At 44.2% G+C, this 18,944-nt stretch overlaps 1 protein-coding gene across 6 annotated transcripts in view; it reads left to right on the top strand.

Moving 5' to 3' along the window:
- The window catches only part of TSC2 (TSC complex subunit 2), a 49,156-nt gene extending 31,834 nt beyond the window's left edge, over positions 1 to 17,322 (top strand). For 2 of the 6 annotated variants that reach the window (XM_069984030.1, XM_069984033.1), the window contains exons 31-42: positions 4,169 to 4,384; positions 5,908 to 5,976; positions 7,502 to 7,656; positions 8,447 to 8,949; positions 9,060 to 9,138; positions 9,229 to 9,315; positions 14,716 to 14,902; positions 15,115 to 15,254; positions 15,333 to 15,411; positions 15,840 to 15,931; positions 16,032 to 16,130; positions 16,534 to 17,321. In XM_069984030.1, the coding sequence (XP_069840131.1) occupies positions 4,169 to 4,384; positions 5,908 to 5,976; positions 7,502 to 7,656; positions 8,447 to 8,949; positions 9,060 to 9,138; positions 9,229 to 9,315; positions 14,716 to 14,902; positions 15,115 to 15,254; positions 15,333 to 15,411; positions 15,840 to 15,931; positions 16,032 to 16,130; positions 16,534 to 16,698 (1,871 nt within the window). In that variant the 3' untranslated portion in view covers positions 16,699 to 17,321. Of the gene's footprint in view, positions 1 to 4,168; positions 4,385 to 5,907; positions 5,977 to 7,501; positions 7,657 to 8,446; positions 8,950 to 9,059; positions 9,139 to 9,228; positions 9,316 to 14,715; positions 14,903 to 15,114; positions 15,255 to 15,332; positions 15,412 to 15,839; positions 15,932 to 16,031; positions 16,131 to 16,533 lie in introns of all 6 variants that reach the window. The other 4 variants (XM_069984031.1, XM_069984035.1, XM_069984032.1 and 1 more) reach the window with 4 other exon arrangements.
- The last annotated feature ends 1,622 nt before the right edge of the window (positions 17,323 to 18,944 follow it).

Below are 18,944 nucleotides of genomic sequence, written 5' to 3'. Positions count from 1 at the left end.
TTATACAAAATGAACAAATAAACAAACATGTAACAAAGTTAAAATCATATATAAAGAATAACGACACACACACAATGTATCCTCACAGATTGATATCACTCCGGGTATTCATTCCCAGGTTTCCCAACGCATCGTACTTTATAATGAATTCAGTTTCTTGTCTTAACAGAATGTTATGCCGATCACTTTCATACCTAACCTGCGGGATAGTTTTGAGACCCATGAACATTAACTGTAAAGTATCGCCCTGATGTACATCAATCATATGCTTAATCATCCTCGGGCTACCCTTACCAGTCCGGATAGAACGAACATGTTCTGAAAATCTTTTCCACATAGGTCTAATGGTCTTGCCTATATAGAATTTATTACAGGAACAAATTAGGGCATAGACTATGAAGCGGCTCTTACAAGTAATGAAGTCGGTGACGTCGTGTATGTGACCACCCAACCTCACAGACCTCACGTTCTTTAGGGAGGAGCAATAGTGGCACTGACCACATTTATGGTTACCCTTCGATGCTAGTGATTGTAGCCAGGAACTTTTTTTCAGGGGAACTAGGTTCTATTCTCCCTCGGACCAAGATATCCCTCAAATTTTTTGTCCTCTCGAAAGCTACAATGGGTTTTTCACATGCAATCTCACCCATCTTGTTGAACAATGTGCCAGTTATTCTGTATGGAGCTTTTGATAATTTGTTCAAGGGGAGAAAAATCAAAAGAAAAAACTGTCCGTCTTTTCCTTGTAATAGCTGTATCTCTTACTCTTTCTTTGTTTGGTCTGTTCACATCTTGTGCTTTTTCCATAGCTTGTTGTATCAGTCTATCCGGATATCCTCTAGCCCGTAGCCGCTGACTTAGTTCCTCTGCCTGTTTTATAAACAAATCATTATCATTATTGATCCTTCTAAGTCTCACAAACTGGCTATACGGCAAGGACTTTTTTACATGGTAAGGGTGAAAACTCGAAAAATCCAATAAGGAATTAACTGCTGTCTCCTTTCTAAAGCAAGATGTGGTTAATGTAGTATTACTAATGTCTAAATGCACATCTAGGAAATCCAGGGTTTTATCTCCAAACACAGCAGTGTACTTCATGTTAAAGGGGTTATCATCTAGGTATTCAACAAACTCAAAAAACTTATCCTTTCCTCCTGACCACACGACCAGTATGTCGTCTATATAACGCAGGTAGGTGTGAATATGTATCAAAAAATGATTTTTCACAGAAAACACCATTTCTTTTTCCATAAAGGCTAAAAAGATATTTACTAGTGTAGGGGCTACTGGTGTGCCCATCCCCACTCCAGAGCTCTGTAGATACTATTTACCATTAAACTTGAAGGCATTAGATGTCATCACTAATTCCAGCAGTTCACCTATATATTCGGAAAAACCCCTCTTGTATCCTCCGACTTCGCGGAGACACCACTTGACCGCCTGTACACCCGCATCCTGAGGGATGTGGGTGTACAGACTTTCCACATCAATGCTGGCTAGGCAAAAATCCTCCCACCAATCAAAGTCTCTCAGGGTAGCCAACAGGTCACCAGTGTCGCGAAAAAAATTTTGCTCAGTGGCTGATCCCCTCCCCGCCACGATGGGCCTGCCCGGGGGGCGCTCCATACATTTGTGAACATTAGGCAACCAGTACCAATATGGTTTTTTAGGGTTGGTCACTAATAATTTTTCCGCAAATTTTTTTGAAATAAATCCCCTTCTCTACCCCCTTACGTAGGAAGGAACGGGTTTTGTTGACAATAGTCAGAGTCTGGTCTGAGGACAATGGTGTATATACAGCAGTATTGGATAACTGTCTATAAGCCTCCTCTAAGTAGTAAGCTCTAGAGAGGATAACTACATTGCCCCCCTTGTCTGCTGGACGCACTACCACCTCCTGACGGGACTTGAGCCGTGCAAGTGCACTCCGTTCACCCTCCGTTAGGTTAGACCGAGACTTAGGGTAAATGAGTGCTTTTACATCATGCATGACCTTGTCCATAAAGATGGAGATGGGTGATCCGGCAGGCAAGGGGGGGTTAAATTTGGATTCTACTCCACCCGAAAAAGGATTCTGGGTATGTTCTGGGGTTACCCCTGATGACTCATCTAACCCTGTAAGGAGAGAGAAAACTGTCTGATCCTCCATAGAGGTTTCCCCACATAGCATGAAACCCAAGGGTCCCACCTGTACCTGTGTCTCACCCATACAAAGTTCATCCGATCTACTATCACTTTTTTGGGCAAAAAAACGCTGGATATTAAGTTTTCTGATACCCCTCCGTAAATGAAGCTCAAAATTGACATAATCAAAATCATTATTAACACAAAAATTCTGACCTTTAGTGAGCACTGATAAGCAATCCCTATCTAGGGTCAGATCAGTTAAATTGATCACTCTGATTTCATCCACTATATCCCTCTTATCAGTACCTGTAGGTAGAAGCGAAGCAAAATAACCTAGCTGCGCCAGGTGACCTGCTTGCGCTTCGTTCTTCCTTTTGTGTTTTGTACGTTCTCCCCCGACGGATCCTCCGCCTAAAGGGGTCGCTCCACCTCTAGCCACAGGGCTTGATGGAATATTGTCCATGGTATCGCTGGAATCAGTGCCTGTATCAGTCATCCAAAAATCTGATTGTTTTTTATTTTTATTGTTTCATCCTCGCTTCATCCTTCTTTTACTCTTTGTTCCTGATTGGTTCCAGGTGAATATTTTCCCTCGTTCGTAGTCTTGTTTGTCCCGAATAAATTTGTCCTTTTTTCTTTCCTTTATATCAGCTTGTACCACCGCAGTTCTTTTATCCACTCTGCCGATAAAAACGGTAAACTGTGCATCCGTGAGTCTGGTTTTTAATTCATTTTTTTCATTTTTAATAATTCGGCAACAATCACCGCATGTTCCTGTTCTGTGCGTCTCAACACCAAACGTGTCAAATTCAGAGCATGTATGGCATGAATATTATTCCATTCTTCCAGAAATTTAGAATCCATAGCAAATTGGGAAACATCCTTGTACATCCTTAAACCCCTGGGAGCTCTTTCATGTTTGCTGTACGACTGCAGGGAGTGAACCGTGAAAAACCCATTGTAGCTTTCAGAAGGACAAAAAATTTGAGGGATATCTTGGTCCGAGGGAGAATAGAACCTAGTTCCCCTGAAAAAGTTCCTGGCTACAATCACTAGCATCGAAGGGTAACCATAAATGTGGTCAGTGCCACTATTGCTCCTCCCTAAAGAACGTGAGGTCTGTGAGGTTGGGTGGTCACATACACGACGTCACCGACTTCATTACTTGTAAGAGCCGCTTCATAGTCTATGCCCTAATTTGTTCCTGTAATAAATTCTATATAGGCAAGACCATTAGACCTATGTGGAAAAGATTTTCAGAACATGTTCGTTCTATCCGGACTGGTAAGGGTAGCCCGAGGATGATTAAGCATATGATTGATGTACATCAGGGCGATACTTCACAGTTAATGTTCATGGGTCTCAAAACTATCCCGCAGGTTAGGTATGAAAGTGATCGGCATAACATTCTGTTAAGAAAAGAAACTGAATTCATTATAAAGTACGATGCGTTGGGAAACCTGGGAATGAATACCCGGAGTGATATCAATCTGTGAGGATACATTGTGTGTGTCGTTATTTATACAAAATGAACAAATAAACAAACATGTAACAAAGTTAAAATCATATATAAAGTTTTGTATATAAGGAGCGACGTGGAGATCACGTGTGAGTTTGACAAAGCGGCGATTGCCGCGAAACTGCGGTCATTCGATTTCTGTTCTCCCCCGCTCCCCACAAGCCTGAATAAACTTGGACTTTATTTCACTACAGCCTGGTGAGTGCCATCTTATATTCCTTCTCACATTATTGTGGTTTTTTTTAACAGCTGGAGGGCCACAGTTTGGAGACCCATGATCTAATGACTAGTTGTGAAACTCTCGGCCCTCCAGCTGCTGCAACACTACAATTCCCTGGACAGCCAAAGCATGATGGGAATTGTAGTTTTGAAGGGATTCCCAACTGATCAAAACTTTTGGCAGTAATTCTTTGTTTACAGGGTGGTATTGTGCTTCATGTTTGCATTTCATAGCTTTACTGTACATTGAAATCAACCATGTGCAGGTACAGTCCCATAAACAGTCTCTGATCTTCATCCTAGGTAATACCAGCTGGCTCATGAGCTTGGAGAACCCCCTCAGCCCCTTCTCTTCAGACATTAACAATATGCCCCTCCAAGAACTGTCTAATGCCCTGATGGCAGCCGAGAGGTTCAAGGAGCATCGAGAGACTGCGCTCTACAAGTCCCTGTCCATGCCCGCCTCCACCCTGAGCTCTGCCGCCAGCAAACCCACCCTCCTCCAGAGAGCCAACACAGGTAGGTGGGCACAGGACCTCCCTCTGGCATAGGCCGATAAAGCAATAACCATTTACCATGGACAAGAACCTATGTTTATCCCTATACATAGTGGTGGATCATGAAGGTTTCTTGCAATTCTCTTTTCTAGGGGTTGTGCCGCCGCCTTCAGGTGAACACCAGCAGTTGTAATACCATTTAACGTCCTGTGAACAATGGAGGCGCTGTTTATGGAAATAAAGCAGAGCCTTTTAATAATTGCAAACCAAATGGAGCTGCATTATGATGCAGGCCTTGTGCGGTGCATCCGTGGTTGTCCTTTTAGATTGCAACTTGCTGCAGATAGCGGTTGTCCACGACTTGTGGCCGCTAATGGTGCGCTTACACAGACAGATTTATCGGAGAGATTTTTGAAGCCAAAGCCAGGAATGGATTTAAAAAGAGGAGAAATCTCAGTCTTTCCTTTATGACCCGTTCTGTGTATAGTCTGTTCCTGTCTTTGGCTTCAAAAATCTGTCAGATAAGTCCGTCTGTGTAAACGCACCCTAAGAACAGTCAGGGTTCTCTTTCCCTTGACCAGTCTGCTCAAATTATGAGCTTTTTCCTAATTCCAAGAATCTCTCCAAATCCAGAGGTTTTTTAGTTAAGCTAAGAAGGCTTATTTATTATATAATGGGAAAGTTCTGGTTTCTGCTATATATCATCTACTCATCATTATTAGGATCCCTGCATGCTGTCAGTGAATGTGAACCATATCACATCTAGACCTCTTCACTGTGTAGTAGCTCTTTAGAAAAAAAGCCATCTGCTTGGCCTCTGGATGTTCCATTCACTGACTGCAAGCAGATGTGTTTTCATCTCACAGGGAATCCGCTTTCTTAAGATGAATCTAGAAAACCTATTCAAAAGCGCACCTGTTATTTTCAACTCCTTGCCACGTCACTGAGACAGGGTCTAAATGTTGAGATCCCAAGTGATTTTTAGAGCCAGGAGAAGTGAGCAACTGAGCGCTTCACTCTCCGGATCGCTGCCTTTTTAGTCTCACTGCACAAGATGGGCTCCATCAGAAGTCTATGTAGATTGTGTCCTATAGAGGGCTGGAAAGTGAAGCACTCGGCTGTGCCCTGCTCTCAGCGATATCTCGACATCCAGATTGATTAAAACTTTTGACATTTTTATATGACGTATTAACACAGGGACATGGTTACTATCATTTAAAAAAAACTTGTGTTTTGATCAGTCTGGTTGCTGAGACCCCCATGATCAGGGAGAATCACTCAGCTGAGCGCTTCTCTTGCTGTCTCTTTCCTTGTTGCAGGAGACTTATATAGAAAATCTATGCAACTCATCGACTGCAGCAAGGAATGAGATGGGAGAGAAGCTTCCAGCTGAACACTTCTCCCCACTCTCTGCGTCCAGACCCTGTCCGATCAAAACTTTTTTTTTTTTTTTTTTTTTTTTTTTTTTTTTAAATGCCAGTAACTTCAGCGCAATGGTTCCATCATGGCAACATCTTGCAATCTGCTTTTCCTCTCCCATTACAGTGGCTTCTGTATCTCCCGCCTCCCAGTCCAGTGGTCCAGGGAAGCTGCTTAGGAGCATATCCTGGGCAGGTATATATATATTCAGCTGAAAGGACAATTCAGAACTGTCTGACCCATTTGACGTGTGCCTGTATATTAACCAGATATTTGCCAGATCCATCTGTTTTCTGTGTGCTTATGGCTTCTAAGGTGGGGTTAAAGAGCGGAGGACACGTTATGGGGCTGCTTGTGTTCTGCACGTGATCTGGCTGGCCTGTCCTAATGTATGGCGCTCTAGGCAGATAAGGAGAAAGCTAACACGTTTGGAGACTCCTCATGAGACTGCATGTTGTCCTTTAGGTCAGATAAACAATATGGTAGCATTGTAAGTGGCGTGGAGTGATCCCTAACATCCATCAGCACCGCCGCTGCCTGATCTGCTGGATATAGCTGAGGGTCTAGAATAGAGATCATTGCTTATAGTGACGGCGTAACGTGGATGGAAGTTCACATCATGTAGATGGACAAACGACAAGAATAGAAGATGCTTCTGTAGTCTGTGCCTTGTAGTGTTAGCTCTCCTACTTGTATGTGAGTAACAAAAGGATTGTATAATGTGAAGGTATAGATGGGTTTTATAACACTGTTTCCCAGCCTGTGGAGTTCCTGCTGTTGCAAAACTACAACACCCAGCATGCCCTGACTGCATGATTGCAACATCTGGAGACCCACAGGTTGGGAATTGGTGTTTTAGCGCAGGGATTGGGAACAGTCGGCCCGCCAGCTGTTGCAGAACTACAAAGCTTTGGCTGTCCAGGCATGATGGGAATTGTAGCAGATTTTCCCCTCACCAGTGTCGCTTATTGGACTCCATCTTGGACTTGGCACAGCTATACAAAAGTGGGTTAAAGTTTATAGGCTTAGCCCGTGATGAAGTTAGATATAGACTGTGCCAGGCGGGAACAAGTGTTCTGGAGTATAGATGCTTAATACAAAGGAGGACCAACATTACAGAAGCATGGCTCAACTCCGTTTCCCCTGGTAGTCTAACAGTACAAAAAATGGAATCCCGATGGGGGTTGTTAGGTTAGGCCTCGGTGGTAATGTTTGGATAAGTTCTTAGACTGGAAACAGGCAACATGCCTCATCCCTATTGCTGACTATACCCCCTAAATACTTGGTTTCCACTTTGTTGTTCTCCCTTTGCAGTGTGTTTTAGTCCACAGGACGGAGCCTTGTTACTGTGAATTGGTAGTTTCCCGACAGCTAGGGAGCTCTGAGGTGGAGACCACTGCCCCTTATGCCGTGTCTCCTCTGATGTAGAATATATATGACAGTCTGTGTGATCATACTGGTGTCTGCATGAATATGGGGCAGGGCACGGGAGAGGTCGTAGGCTTCACTCATGGTTGACTTCGATTCGTAGTTCCTGACCTTTTTTGCATCTTCTCTCTTGGGTGAAGAGGTTCGTCTCACAACAATACATGATCTTCAGTCACTGGGTGCGGAGTGCGGTGATACTTCCACATTAATAATAAACTATATCTTGTCACAGCTGGTCCCGTACCACATTCTGATAAACCTGAGGATGTTACCAACTCTTCCTCCTTTGCAGAATCTTCCGTTGTGCCGGAGGAAGGCTCCCAACTGGAAGGTGAAGAAGTGACCTCCCCAAGTGGATCCCAAGAGCTGGACGACTTTGAAGCTGTGAGTAATGAGGACACCACCAGCGAAGACAAGACTGACAAGAAGACAGAGGGGATCAGCAGGGTGAGTGGTGTCATCGGTGTATCACTACCCTATGGAACATATTACACATTGTGGTTTTCTTATATCCCTAAGTCCCCCAAGTTCAAGAACATAACTAAAATCCTACTGCCTCCTATGTACAATAATATATCTACTATAATACTGCCCCTATATACAAGAATATAACTACTATAATACTGCTCCTATATACAAGATTATAACTACTATAATACTGCCTCCTATATACAAGAATATAACTACTATAATACAGCCTCCTATATACATGAATATAACTACTATAATACTGCTCCTATATACAAGAATATAACTACTATAATACTGCTCCTATATACCAGAATATAACTACTATAATACTGCTCCTATATACAAGAATATAACTACTATAATACTGCCCCCTATATACAAGAATATAACTACTATAATACTGCTCCTATATACAAGAATATAACTACTATAATACTGCTCCTATATACAAGAATATAACTACTATAATACTGCCCCCTATATACAAGAATATAACTACTATAATACTGCCCCCTATATACAAGAATATAACTACTATAATACTGCCCCCTATATACAAGAATATTACTACTATAATACTGCCCCTATATACAAGAATATAACTACTATAATACTGCTCTCTATATACAGGGATATAATTACTATAAGACTTCCCCCTATATACAAGAATATAACTACTACAATACTGCTCCTATATACAGGATATGAATGTAACTTTGAAGGATACTGTTAGAATTAATCTATTTCATGGTTATCATTTATACAGTCCTCATCCACCTCCAGTCAAGAAGAGTCTACGTCCCAACAAACAGAGGAGTCTGAGCAGGGAGGGATCCCTATAGAGGGCTCTACACGTGAACTTCCATTCCAGCCATCACAAACACTAAGCAAGTCGAGCTCCTCTCCTGAGCTTCAGACCTTGCAGGAGCTGCCCCGGGAGCCTGACACTAAAGAGCCCGACACTAAAGAGCCCATCCAAACTCCTGCTCCAGAACCCGAACCTCTACCCCCGAGCCAAAGCACGGAACCTCCACCCAGTAAAGCCGAAGAGGAGACTCCTGCTATATTAACCCCAAAACCTGAAGCGGCTCCCAGGCAGGAACCTGGGCTGCCCCAGCAGTCTCAACAGTCGGCAAGTGGGTACCGTCCCCGGGGGCACACCATCTCTGACTCCGAGCCTTCCAGACGAGGCAGAAGGATGAACATTGATGCTTTTAAGAACAGCACCAAGGCCACTAAAGCAGAGAAGGTGCCTGGAATAGACCCAAGGTACTGCTGACATGTCTCTATAAGGGCTTATGGAGAAGTAAAAGCATATATGGGTTTTATGGATGGTATGGTGTAAGTGTCCATGTATCTGACCGCTTTCTTCCTTTCAGCTTTGTATTCTTGCAGTTGTACCACTCTCCTTTCTTTGGAGATGAGTCCAACAAGCCCATCCTGGTCCCCAATACTCAGGTAATTCCCATGAGCACCTTGTATCGGCATCTGTCGGCTGCTTTGAGTCTTCTCAGTACAAGCCTGATCATGACGCTTTTTATCTTCTAGACGTTTGAAAGAACAATGAAACTTCTTGACCAGATCCCGAGCTATGACACGCACAAGATAGGTGTCCTGTACGTTGGAGAAGGACAGGTAAGTGTCACGCTATTACATCTAGATCATTAAAGGGTTATCCAGGATTAGCAAAACAGCTGAATTCAAAAACGGCACCACTCTTGTTCTCAGGTTGTATGTGGTATTGCAGATCAGTTCCATTGAAGTGAGTAGGGTCAGTTTATAATACCACACAGACTGTGGGGTGGTGATATTTTTGGAAGAAAGCAGCTGTTTTTCTAATCCTGCATAACTCCTTAACCCCTTAACGACATCGGGCGTAAATTTACGCCCTGGCGCCATGGTACTTAGCGCATCAGGGCGTAAATTTACGCCCGATGTTTCCCCGATCGCTGCGTGTTCACACACAGCGGTCGGGGAAGATGGCCTGCTATAAATCATAGCAGGCCATCATAGCTTCTCGGCACGGGGGGTGGTTAACACCCCCCGTGCTTACGATCGCTGCTATAGGCTGATCAATTCAGATCAGCCAATAGCGGCGATCGGAACCTTTCCGGGTCATCAGTGACCCGATGACCCGGAAAAAAATGGCGGTCGGTGCTGTCCGAGGACGGCACCGACCGCCATTACTGTAAAAAGTAATGTTGATCGCCGTGCCACCGGCCCGATCGCCGTGAACGGCCGGCCGTTCACGGCGATCGGGCCGGTGGCACGGCGATCAGAGTCCCACAAAATAGTAAATACCTGCCCTGGACCCCTCAGCTAGGTAGCCGAGGGGTCCAGAGCAGGTATTTGTACATTACTCACCTGTCCCGGGCTCCTGATCGGCGGCTTCCGGGTTCGCGGCGTCCTCCGTCATTCCGTTCGGTCTTCGGGTCTTTCCGGCGGTCCTCGTCGTCTTCTTTCGGCTATTTTCGGCTCCAGCCTCGTCATTTTCCGGATTTTGCGCTCTGCTGCCCCCTAGCGGCTGATAAGTGTAATACACTTATCAGCAGCTACAGGGATATTCAGAATATAAAATTTTTTTTTTTTTTTCCCAAATTTTTTTTTTTCTATTTTCCGCACCCTATCGCCGCTGAGTGTTGATCAGCATCGCACGAAAGTGCGCTGCTAATCAGCAACTCCTCCTTTTTGGCGTAGGGTGTTTTTTTTCTATATTCTACTGCCACGGTCTGCTTATAAGTGCCGCACATAAGTGCGGCATTTATCCGCAACTCCTTTGTTGGCGTAGATTTTTTTTATACTTACTGTAAAAAAAACACGTAAAAAACACTACATTACACCACACTACATTGAATAAAGTTTGACACTACACCACTACATACCCCATATACTAGTCCCCATATAAAGATGGCCCCCAGGGTGTTTTCGGCGTCAGAGGGATACGTTATTATTGCCTCCGACACCAAAACAGCCAGTGAGGATGAATGGGGGGGATCCTTCGTACCTCCATTCATCCTCATCCTCCTATGACGTATCTGGGGGTAGCGTAGCATACGCTGCCCCCCAGACACGTCTTTTCCGCCAGTACCGTCCCAATAAGAGATCACGGTATGGTGTGAAATTCTACAAACTCTGTGAGAGTACCTCAGGGTTCACTTACAGATTTAGGGTACATGCACACTGCGGAATGGCGAAGGATAACCCTTTGTGCATTCCGCAGCTGGCACCCGCTGGCGGACTGATGCAGGGGCGCGTCTCCGCCCGTGTCATAGACTCCATGTTATGCACGGGCGGATTCCGTCGTCCATCCAAAGAATGAACACGTTGGACGGAGAGCGGAATCCGCCCGTGCATAGAATGGAGTCTATGACACGTGTGGAGACGTGCGCCTGCATCAGTCCGCCGGTGGGTGCCAGCTGTGGAATGCACGAAGGGTTATCTGTCGCGATTCCGCAGTGTGCATGTACCCTTAGAGTGTATGTAGGAAGGAACACCCGAATCCAGCCCCAGATGCCCCCTCCCCCCCCAGCCTCGGAACAAGTGGGAAGATCGTCCGGGAACTGATCTTCCCACTGCTGGATAAAGGTCACCACCTGTACGGGGATAACTTTTATACCAGCACCCCCTCTTCCGGTCCCTCGCTGCCCTGTAGCTTGCGGCACGATCCGAACATATCAGAAGTAGTAATAGAGCCCTAATATTTAGCAGCCATGGAGCGGACCCAGCGCTTCTGGATATGAAGGACCCCGTATCCCACCAGGACAACATTTTCCAGGTGACGTCCCCCACACTGGAGAACAGGAGACCCCATAAAGTGCAGAGTGTGGCGTAACAGGGGGATCAGGAAGGACGCCATTTTCCAGTGTGACACCTGTCCTGATCACCCCGGCCTCTGCATACTGGATCGCTCCAAGGCGCACCACACGTCACTGGGGTTCTACATTATCTAAATTCTGTCCCTTATTCCTATTTCAGGGGTCACATTGATCCGGGGATTATTCTGATCGCCATTATGGATTCGGGAAGGAATTTTTCCCCTGTGATGAGGCTACTGTCGTCTGCCTCACGAGGGGTTTTTGCCTTCCTCTGGATCAACACAGGTTGAATTTGATGGACACCTGTCATTTCCAACCTTATAAACTAATAATTGGCCTAATACCCCCAAATAAATTAGAATTGTCCCTTTTCCCCAGCTAAATAGGTATGGCCGCCATTTCCATTAGAGGATGCCATGATGCAATTACAAAGCCTCTGTGCGGCCAGGACAGTAGAAACTCCCCACAAGTGACCCCATTCTGGAAACTACACCCCATAAGGAATCTAACAAGGGGGGCAGCGGGGATATGGCCCCCTGGTGACGGCCACATTTGGGATGTGAAAATGAAAAAAATGGTATTTTTTATTTTCTCGGCACATGTTCTACGTAAGTGCCTGTCACCAGTGGGGTCCATATGCTCACTGCACCCCTTGTTAGATTCCTTATGGGGTGTAGTTTCCAGAATGGGGTCACTTGTCGGGGGTTTCTACTGACCTGGCAGCACAGGAGCTTTGTAATTGCGACATGGCCTCCACCCTCCATTCCAGCCTCTAAATGGCGCTCTGTCCCTTTAGTGGCTTGCCCTGTGCCCATATGGCACATTATGCCCACATATGGGGTATTTTCGTAATCAGGGGAAACTACCCTACACGTTTTGTGTTCATTTTCTTTTTTAACCCCTTGTGGAAATGGAAAAAATCAAGGCTAGACCAACATTTAGTGTAATTTTTGTAAAATTTTTACTCTAAATCATTAATCTTGTCATGATTTTTTCATTTTCACAAGGGGCTAAAAGATAAAAAAAACCACTAAATGTGTAGAGCAATTTCCCCTGAGTACGAAAATACCCCACATGTGGACATAAAGCGCCATGCGGGTGCAGGGTAAGCCTCCGAAGGGAAGGAGCGCCATTTCGTTTTTGAAGGCTGGATTTGGATGGAATGGATTTTAAGGGGCCATGTTGCATTCAAAAGGCCTCTGTGTTGCCAAGACAGTTGAACCCCCCCACAAGTGACCCCATTATGGAAACTACACCCCTCAAGGAATGTAACAAGGGGTGTAGTGAGCATATGGACCCCACTGGTGACGGGCACAAATGTGGAACAATGTGGCGTGAAAATGAAATATTACATTTTTTACACTATAATGTTGGTTTAGCCTTGAATTTATCATTTTCACAAGGGGTTAAAAGAGAAAAAAACACACAATTTGTGTAGAGCAATTTCCCCCGAGTCCGTAAATACCCCACATGTGGACATAAAGCGCCATGTGGGCGCAGGGCAAGCCTCCAAAGGGAAGGAGCGCCATTTGGATTTTGGAGGTTGGATTTGGCTAGAATGGATGATGAACGCCATGTCGCATTTACAGAGCCCTCGTGCTGCCAAAACACTGGAAACCCCCCACAAGTGACCCCATTCTGGAAACTGCACCCCTCAAGGAATCTAACAAGGGGTGCAGTGAGGATATGGACCCCTTGATGACGGGCACATTTGTGCCATGAAAGTGAAAAAATGAAATTTTTTACTTTTACGTCACATTGTTCCACATTTGTGCCCGTCACCAGTGGGGTCCATATGCTCACTGTGCCCCTTGTTAGATTCCTTGAGGGGTGTAGTTTCCAGAATGGAATCACTTGTGGGGGGTTTCTAGTGTCTTGGCAGCACGAGGGCTCTGTAAATGCGACATGGCCCTTGAAATCCTCTCCAGTGAAATTCAGCTTCCAAAAGCCAATTGGCGCTCCTTCCCTTTGGAGGCTCGTCCTGCGCCCCCTTGGCACTTTATCGCCACATGTGGGGTATTTCCGTACTCGGGAGAAACTGCGCTACACATTTTGTGTCTTTTTTTTTCCTCTTATCCCTTTAAGAAAATGAAAAATTGAAGGCTAGAACAACGTTTTAGTGTAAAAAATACATTTTTCTTTTTTCACGCCATATTGTTCGGAAAATCTGTGAAGCACCTGTGGGGTCCAAATGCTCACCGCACCCCTTGTTACATTCCTTGAGGGGTGTAGTTTTCTAAATGGTGTCCCTTTAGGGGTGTTTTTTAGGTTTTGGCACCCCAGAGCCTCTGCCAACCTGAAGTGGTACAGTCAGAAATGACCAAATATAACGGAGGCGTTGAAATTCACTAGGCGCTCCCTTATATCTGAGGCTTGTGGTTGCGTCAAATAGCGCAATAGGCCCACATATGGGGTATTTCTATAAACTGCAGAAACGGGGCAATAATTATTGGGGTGCATTTCTCTGGTAATAGGTTTATAATTATGAAAAATATTGGATTACAATAAAATCTCTGCACAGAAAATTAAAATTTTCAAATTTCTTACACACTTAGCTTTTATTTCTGTGACTCCCCTAAAGGGTTAAAACACTTTATGGATATGCTTTTGCAGAGTGTGGGGGGTGCAGTTTCTGAAATGGGGTGCTTTGTGGGGCTTTCTAACATACAGGCCCCTCAAATACACTTTAAACCTGAACAGGTCCCTAAAAATATCTGATTTTGAAATTTTACTGAAAATTTGGAAATTTGCTGCTAATGTTTTAAGCTTCCTATTGTCTAAAAAAAATTAAAGATCGTTTAATAAATGCCGCCAACATAAAGTAGACATGTTGCTAATGCTATTTAATATATAATTTATGTGGTATAACCACTTTCTGTATACGCAAAGAAGTTTCAAAGTTGGAAAAATGCAGTTTTTCACATTTTTTCACATTATTTGGGTTTTTTTCATAAAGATTTGTTATGATTATCGACTCCAATTTACCAGAAATGTAAAGTACAATATGTCACGAGAAAACAATCTCAGAATCAGCCGGATAGGTAAAAGCATCCCGAAGTTATTAATGAATAAAGTGACACTGGTCATATTCATAAAATTTGTCTCTGTCATTAAGGCCATTTCAGGCTCTGTCCTTAAGGGGTTAATGGCACCCTCTGTTTGTGTGGGGGAAACCCAGTGGTCAGACCATTTTCTAAGTTCAATCTATGTTTCAATCAAGATTGGCAATGAAAAAGCGATCCTCTCCAATGAACACGGATCCTACAGGTACACACAGTTTCTGACCGGGTTGGGAAAGCTGATTGAGTTGAAGGACACTCAGCCCGACAAGATATTTCTTGGCGGATTGGATGGGTGCGGAGATGACGGACAGTTCACCTACTGCTGGCATGATGACATCATGCAAGGTAAGGGGAGACTCTAGCCCAGTCATGGATGATAGATAGCTACTGGGGTTTCTGTTTCTTTATCAGGTACTCATCATTCTGACAGTGACCTATGTAATACCACATTTCACCTGCAGTGGCCACTGTAGGCAATGTGTAGTGATCAGCTGATCGAAGTCTTCATTATTTAATAAAAGAGTGGAAATCTTCTAACTTCCTCCATGTATATTCAGTCATCTTCCAGATCACTACCTTCATGCCGAACAATGAGATTGACCCCTTACGCTGCAACAAGAAAAGACACGTGGGCAACAACTTTGTGAATATAGTGTACAACGACTCGGGAGAGTTTTATAAGCTGGGAACTCTTAAGGTACGCCGCTTGCCTGCCCTCCTCCATGGCCTGCTGAGGTCGCTTACAAGAACACTAAATCTCATCACTTCTCTTTAGGGTCAGTTTAACTTTGTGGACGTGAACATCCAACCCTTGGACTGCGAGAGCAACTTGGTGACGTTACAGTGTCGGAAAGGTAACTCTTTTTTTTAGAAGACTTCTCGCTAAAAGCATTGCTGGCATAGAAGATACAGGACATCAGTGGGGTCCTAGAAGTCAGACATTGATACCAAGAGCATTCAAGCCAGTTCAATCCATTCAGACACCACCAATATCTAATCCATATGCCATCATTGCTTTTGGTTGAAGGATGCCATAAATTTGGGTAGGGACTCCTTGCTTTCCAGTTGTAGCTTTGGCTGTCCAGACCTGATGGGAGTTGTAGTTTTGCAACAGCTGGAGGGCCAAGGTTCCCTACCTCTGCCGCAGATGAACCCTAAGTTCACACACAGACCTTCAAGTTACAGTTACTCACCTCTACCACTAGGGGAGTTGGGAGCACATTTGTCTCCCAGCAGATGTTTCAAAGTCCATAAATAAACTTGTATTTTCTTTCATTTGTAGATATGGAAGGATTGGTTGACATATCTGTCGCCAAAATAGTTTCTGATAAAAACTTGCCGTTCCTCGCCCGCCAGATGGCGCTGCACTCGAATGTAAGATCGATGGCTCTTTATCGTGTTCTAGGAGCAGCTTGGGCACAGGTTCTTTGCATTATGACTTTTTTTTTTTTTTTTTTTTCCCTTTGGTTTGCAGATGGCCTCACAGGTTCATCACAGTAGATCAAATCCCACAGACATTTACCCTTCAAAGTGGATTGCCAGACTCAGGCACATTAAGAAAATGAGACCAAAGGTAAGTGCCCTGGAGGATGGTGCATTCTGCCTGCTCCTTGTAGTGTCACACATGCCGCAATATATAGGGTTGTGTTGAGTTCAGCTGTTTGTGGATTTCGAGTGACGTGTATTGTGTAGGAATACTGATAATTTTGGCCCCAATGCACAGGCCCAAGAAAATCCGAGTAAATTCAATGTAAAAAATCATGCACTTATGAATTAACCCTTAGACTGTTCTATTTGCTGTTTAATTTCACAGCTGTTCTTTGTTTTAAACTCATCAAAGAGATAACTGAATGATAAAATTCTGACTGCCTGTTGTGACCACTAGGGGGAGCTAACAGTGCAACGAATATTTCTGTATGCAAAGAACATAAATTCCCCTTTAATGGTGACTTTTTTATTTTTGTGTTTTCTTCTAGATTCACGAAGAGTTGCTGGAAATGAGTGCAAACATGCCTTACCCCATCCATAACCTCTCCAACAGAACTCCCCCGCAGAACCCGCCATCTGCCAGCGGCTCTTTTGAGACCGGACAGCGGACTCGGCTCATCTCTGCTGTGGATGATTTCACAGAATTTGCTTAAAACCTACAATTTTAAAAGAGGCTGGACTGCGTGCATGGTACGTCCCAGGGGCCTGACAGAAGGGGCAGGTCGGGTCCCTGCTGAAAGCACAGACTACTAAAACACTGAATGCGAAAGCTTTCTGCTCTGGGGCCTCATGTAGCAAAGAGAAGAATCGGACATTTTACGAAACTTCTAATTTAAATTATTTTTCAATATTGGAATAAACTTAATTTATTAAAAACATTGTGCCGCCCCCCTTGCAATGTGATCAGTACAAGAGTCACCCGGATCATGGAAACTGTCAGCAAGCTGGACACACAGGGTGGGCGTTACTGCTTTTGGTTGTTTTGTTTGTTTTTGTTTTTTTTCTGCACAGTTACAAATTAAAAAGTTTAAAATATATATATGGGACTTATAATTCCATACTGTAGCCAACTTTTTGGCTTAAAGTGGCACAAATCACTTGGTTAAAGGGGTTATCCAGGATTAGAAATTCAAGTGTATACAGTGGGTGATGACCTGAAATGTGCATGTAGTCTCCATGTAGTACACTGTTACTGATTCCGCCATGCTTCTGCTCCTTGCATTAGACCATGACTGGTGCACTGCATGTGATAGGCGCTAACAGCAAGTCATGTGAATGCAGCTGTGTTTCTAATCCTGGATAATTCCTTTAAATCAGTCATACACAAGATATTAGTGACATTGTCTGCTAGTTCCCCCTGGTGATCTAGCTGATCATCGTGTAAGTATGTGATAGGATCATGAATGATCATTCTTATACACTGTATTTCTGTACAAAACACGAGCACACATTGCCGTCTTGCAGCCATCTTTATTTGTGACTTTGTCCGACATCTTGCATTGTAGCGCGTTTTACAAACATAAGGCAAAAGTGAAGATGTCGCCCGTGATCAAGATTTTGCCATGGCAAAGCCAATGCAGGTTTCCAAATCGCCTACCATAGAGGCTACTGAGCCTATCACTTCTCTAGGAGAGTGATGTCACCAGCTCCTAGTGATGTCATAAACCTCATCAATATGGCCACCTCCATTGTGCGAAATGAAAAGGAAAAAAAAATCTTGTTCCCCAGACAATAAATAATCTGTTACAATTAATTCTCACCATACAAGTACAAGCAAAAGCATACAGGCTCTGCTCGGGCTCGCTGCCGGCAGGAGGGGCTGGGGGAGGGGTAAGTGCAATGTTTTACATAGAAGAGCTCTATGCAGCCACTGGATCAATGGCTTTTGTCATAAAAAGACATTTTTATTACCTGCTAATCCAATAACATATGAAAAATCATAGCTGTAAACGTAAAAACTTCCCATTCCTGGTAGGTATGGTGGGGAGAGCTCTGCTTAAAGGGAATGGCTCTACAGGGTAGTATGTAGGGCAGTGATGTCCAATTGTAGTTGTGCAAGATTAGAATTTTATTTTTTTTTTTTTACAACGGCTCCACACCTGTGTTCCTGTTGTATATGGTATTGCAGCTCTGTCCCCATCACTTTAATAGAGCTGTAATGCCAGGTACAGCCTGGAGATGGTGTGGTGCTACTTGTGAATGAAAGCAGCCATGTTTTTCTAATCTTGGACTTCCCCTTTAAATAACATGACTCCCAAGAAAAAGGGTTAGGGCAGATAAAAATGGGTGGAGTTTGGGCATTTTAGGGGGCTGGGTAGGTGGTCGGTCATCGGGATTATGACGAGGACCATTTTACTTCACCATTTCTATTGGCAAGAAATTTGTAAACAGAACCTTCATCTGCATCAAGAGTCTTCAGCAAGGCCTTGTTGCCTATAGCAACTAATCAGAGCTGTGTAAAGAAATGAATGCTTAGCTCTGGTTGGTAGGGGAAATGAGGCCTACATGAATTCCACAGTAACCTAATTGTAGCATATAGACTATCCACTGTGCATGTGTTTTATTGGGAAATGTGGACAGAAAGCTTGTCTGTCCAGGCATGATGGGAACTAGTTTTGCAAGGGCTGGAGTGCTGCAGGATCCTTGCTAGGGACCACACTGTGTAAGGGCCCTATTCCACAGTAACGATAATCGGCCAGATTGGCCCGATTCGGCCGATTATCGTTTGGTGAAATAGAGAGAACGATCAGCCAATCGTGTCATCTGCTGATCGTTCATTTAGGGCCAGACCTAAAATCATCGTTCATCGCTACGGTTGAATAGCGGTGCGCGGCGGGCGACCGACGATTTGACAAGTAGCAGCATCATACATTACCTGTCTAGACGACTTCTCCACTCT

This window comes from Dendropsophus ebraccatus, chromosome 9, assembly GCF_027789765.1.
Source record: "Dendropsophus ebraccatus isolate aDenEbr1 chromosome 9, aDenEbr1.pat, whole genome shotgun sequence".
Classification (NCBI taxonomy): Eukaryota; Metazoa; Chordata; class Amphibia; order Anura; family Hylidae; genus Dendropsophus; species Dendropsophus ebraccatus.
Note: the sequence above shows the minus strand (reverse complement) of the source record. Positions and strands in the feature narration are given on the sequence as shown.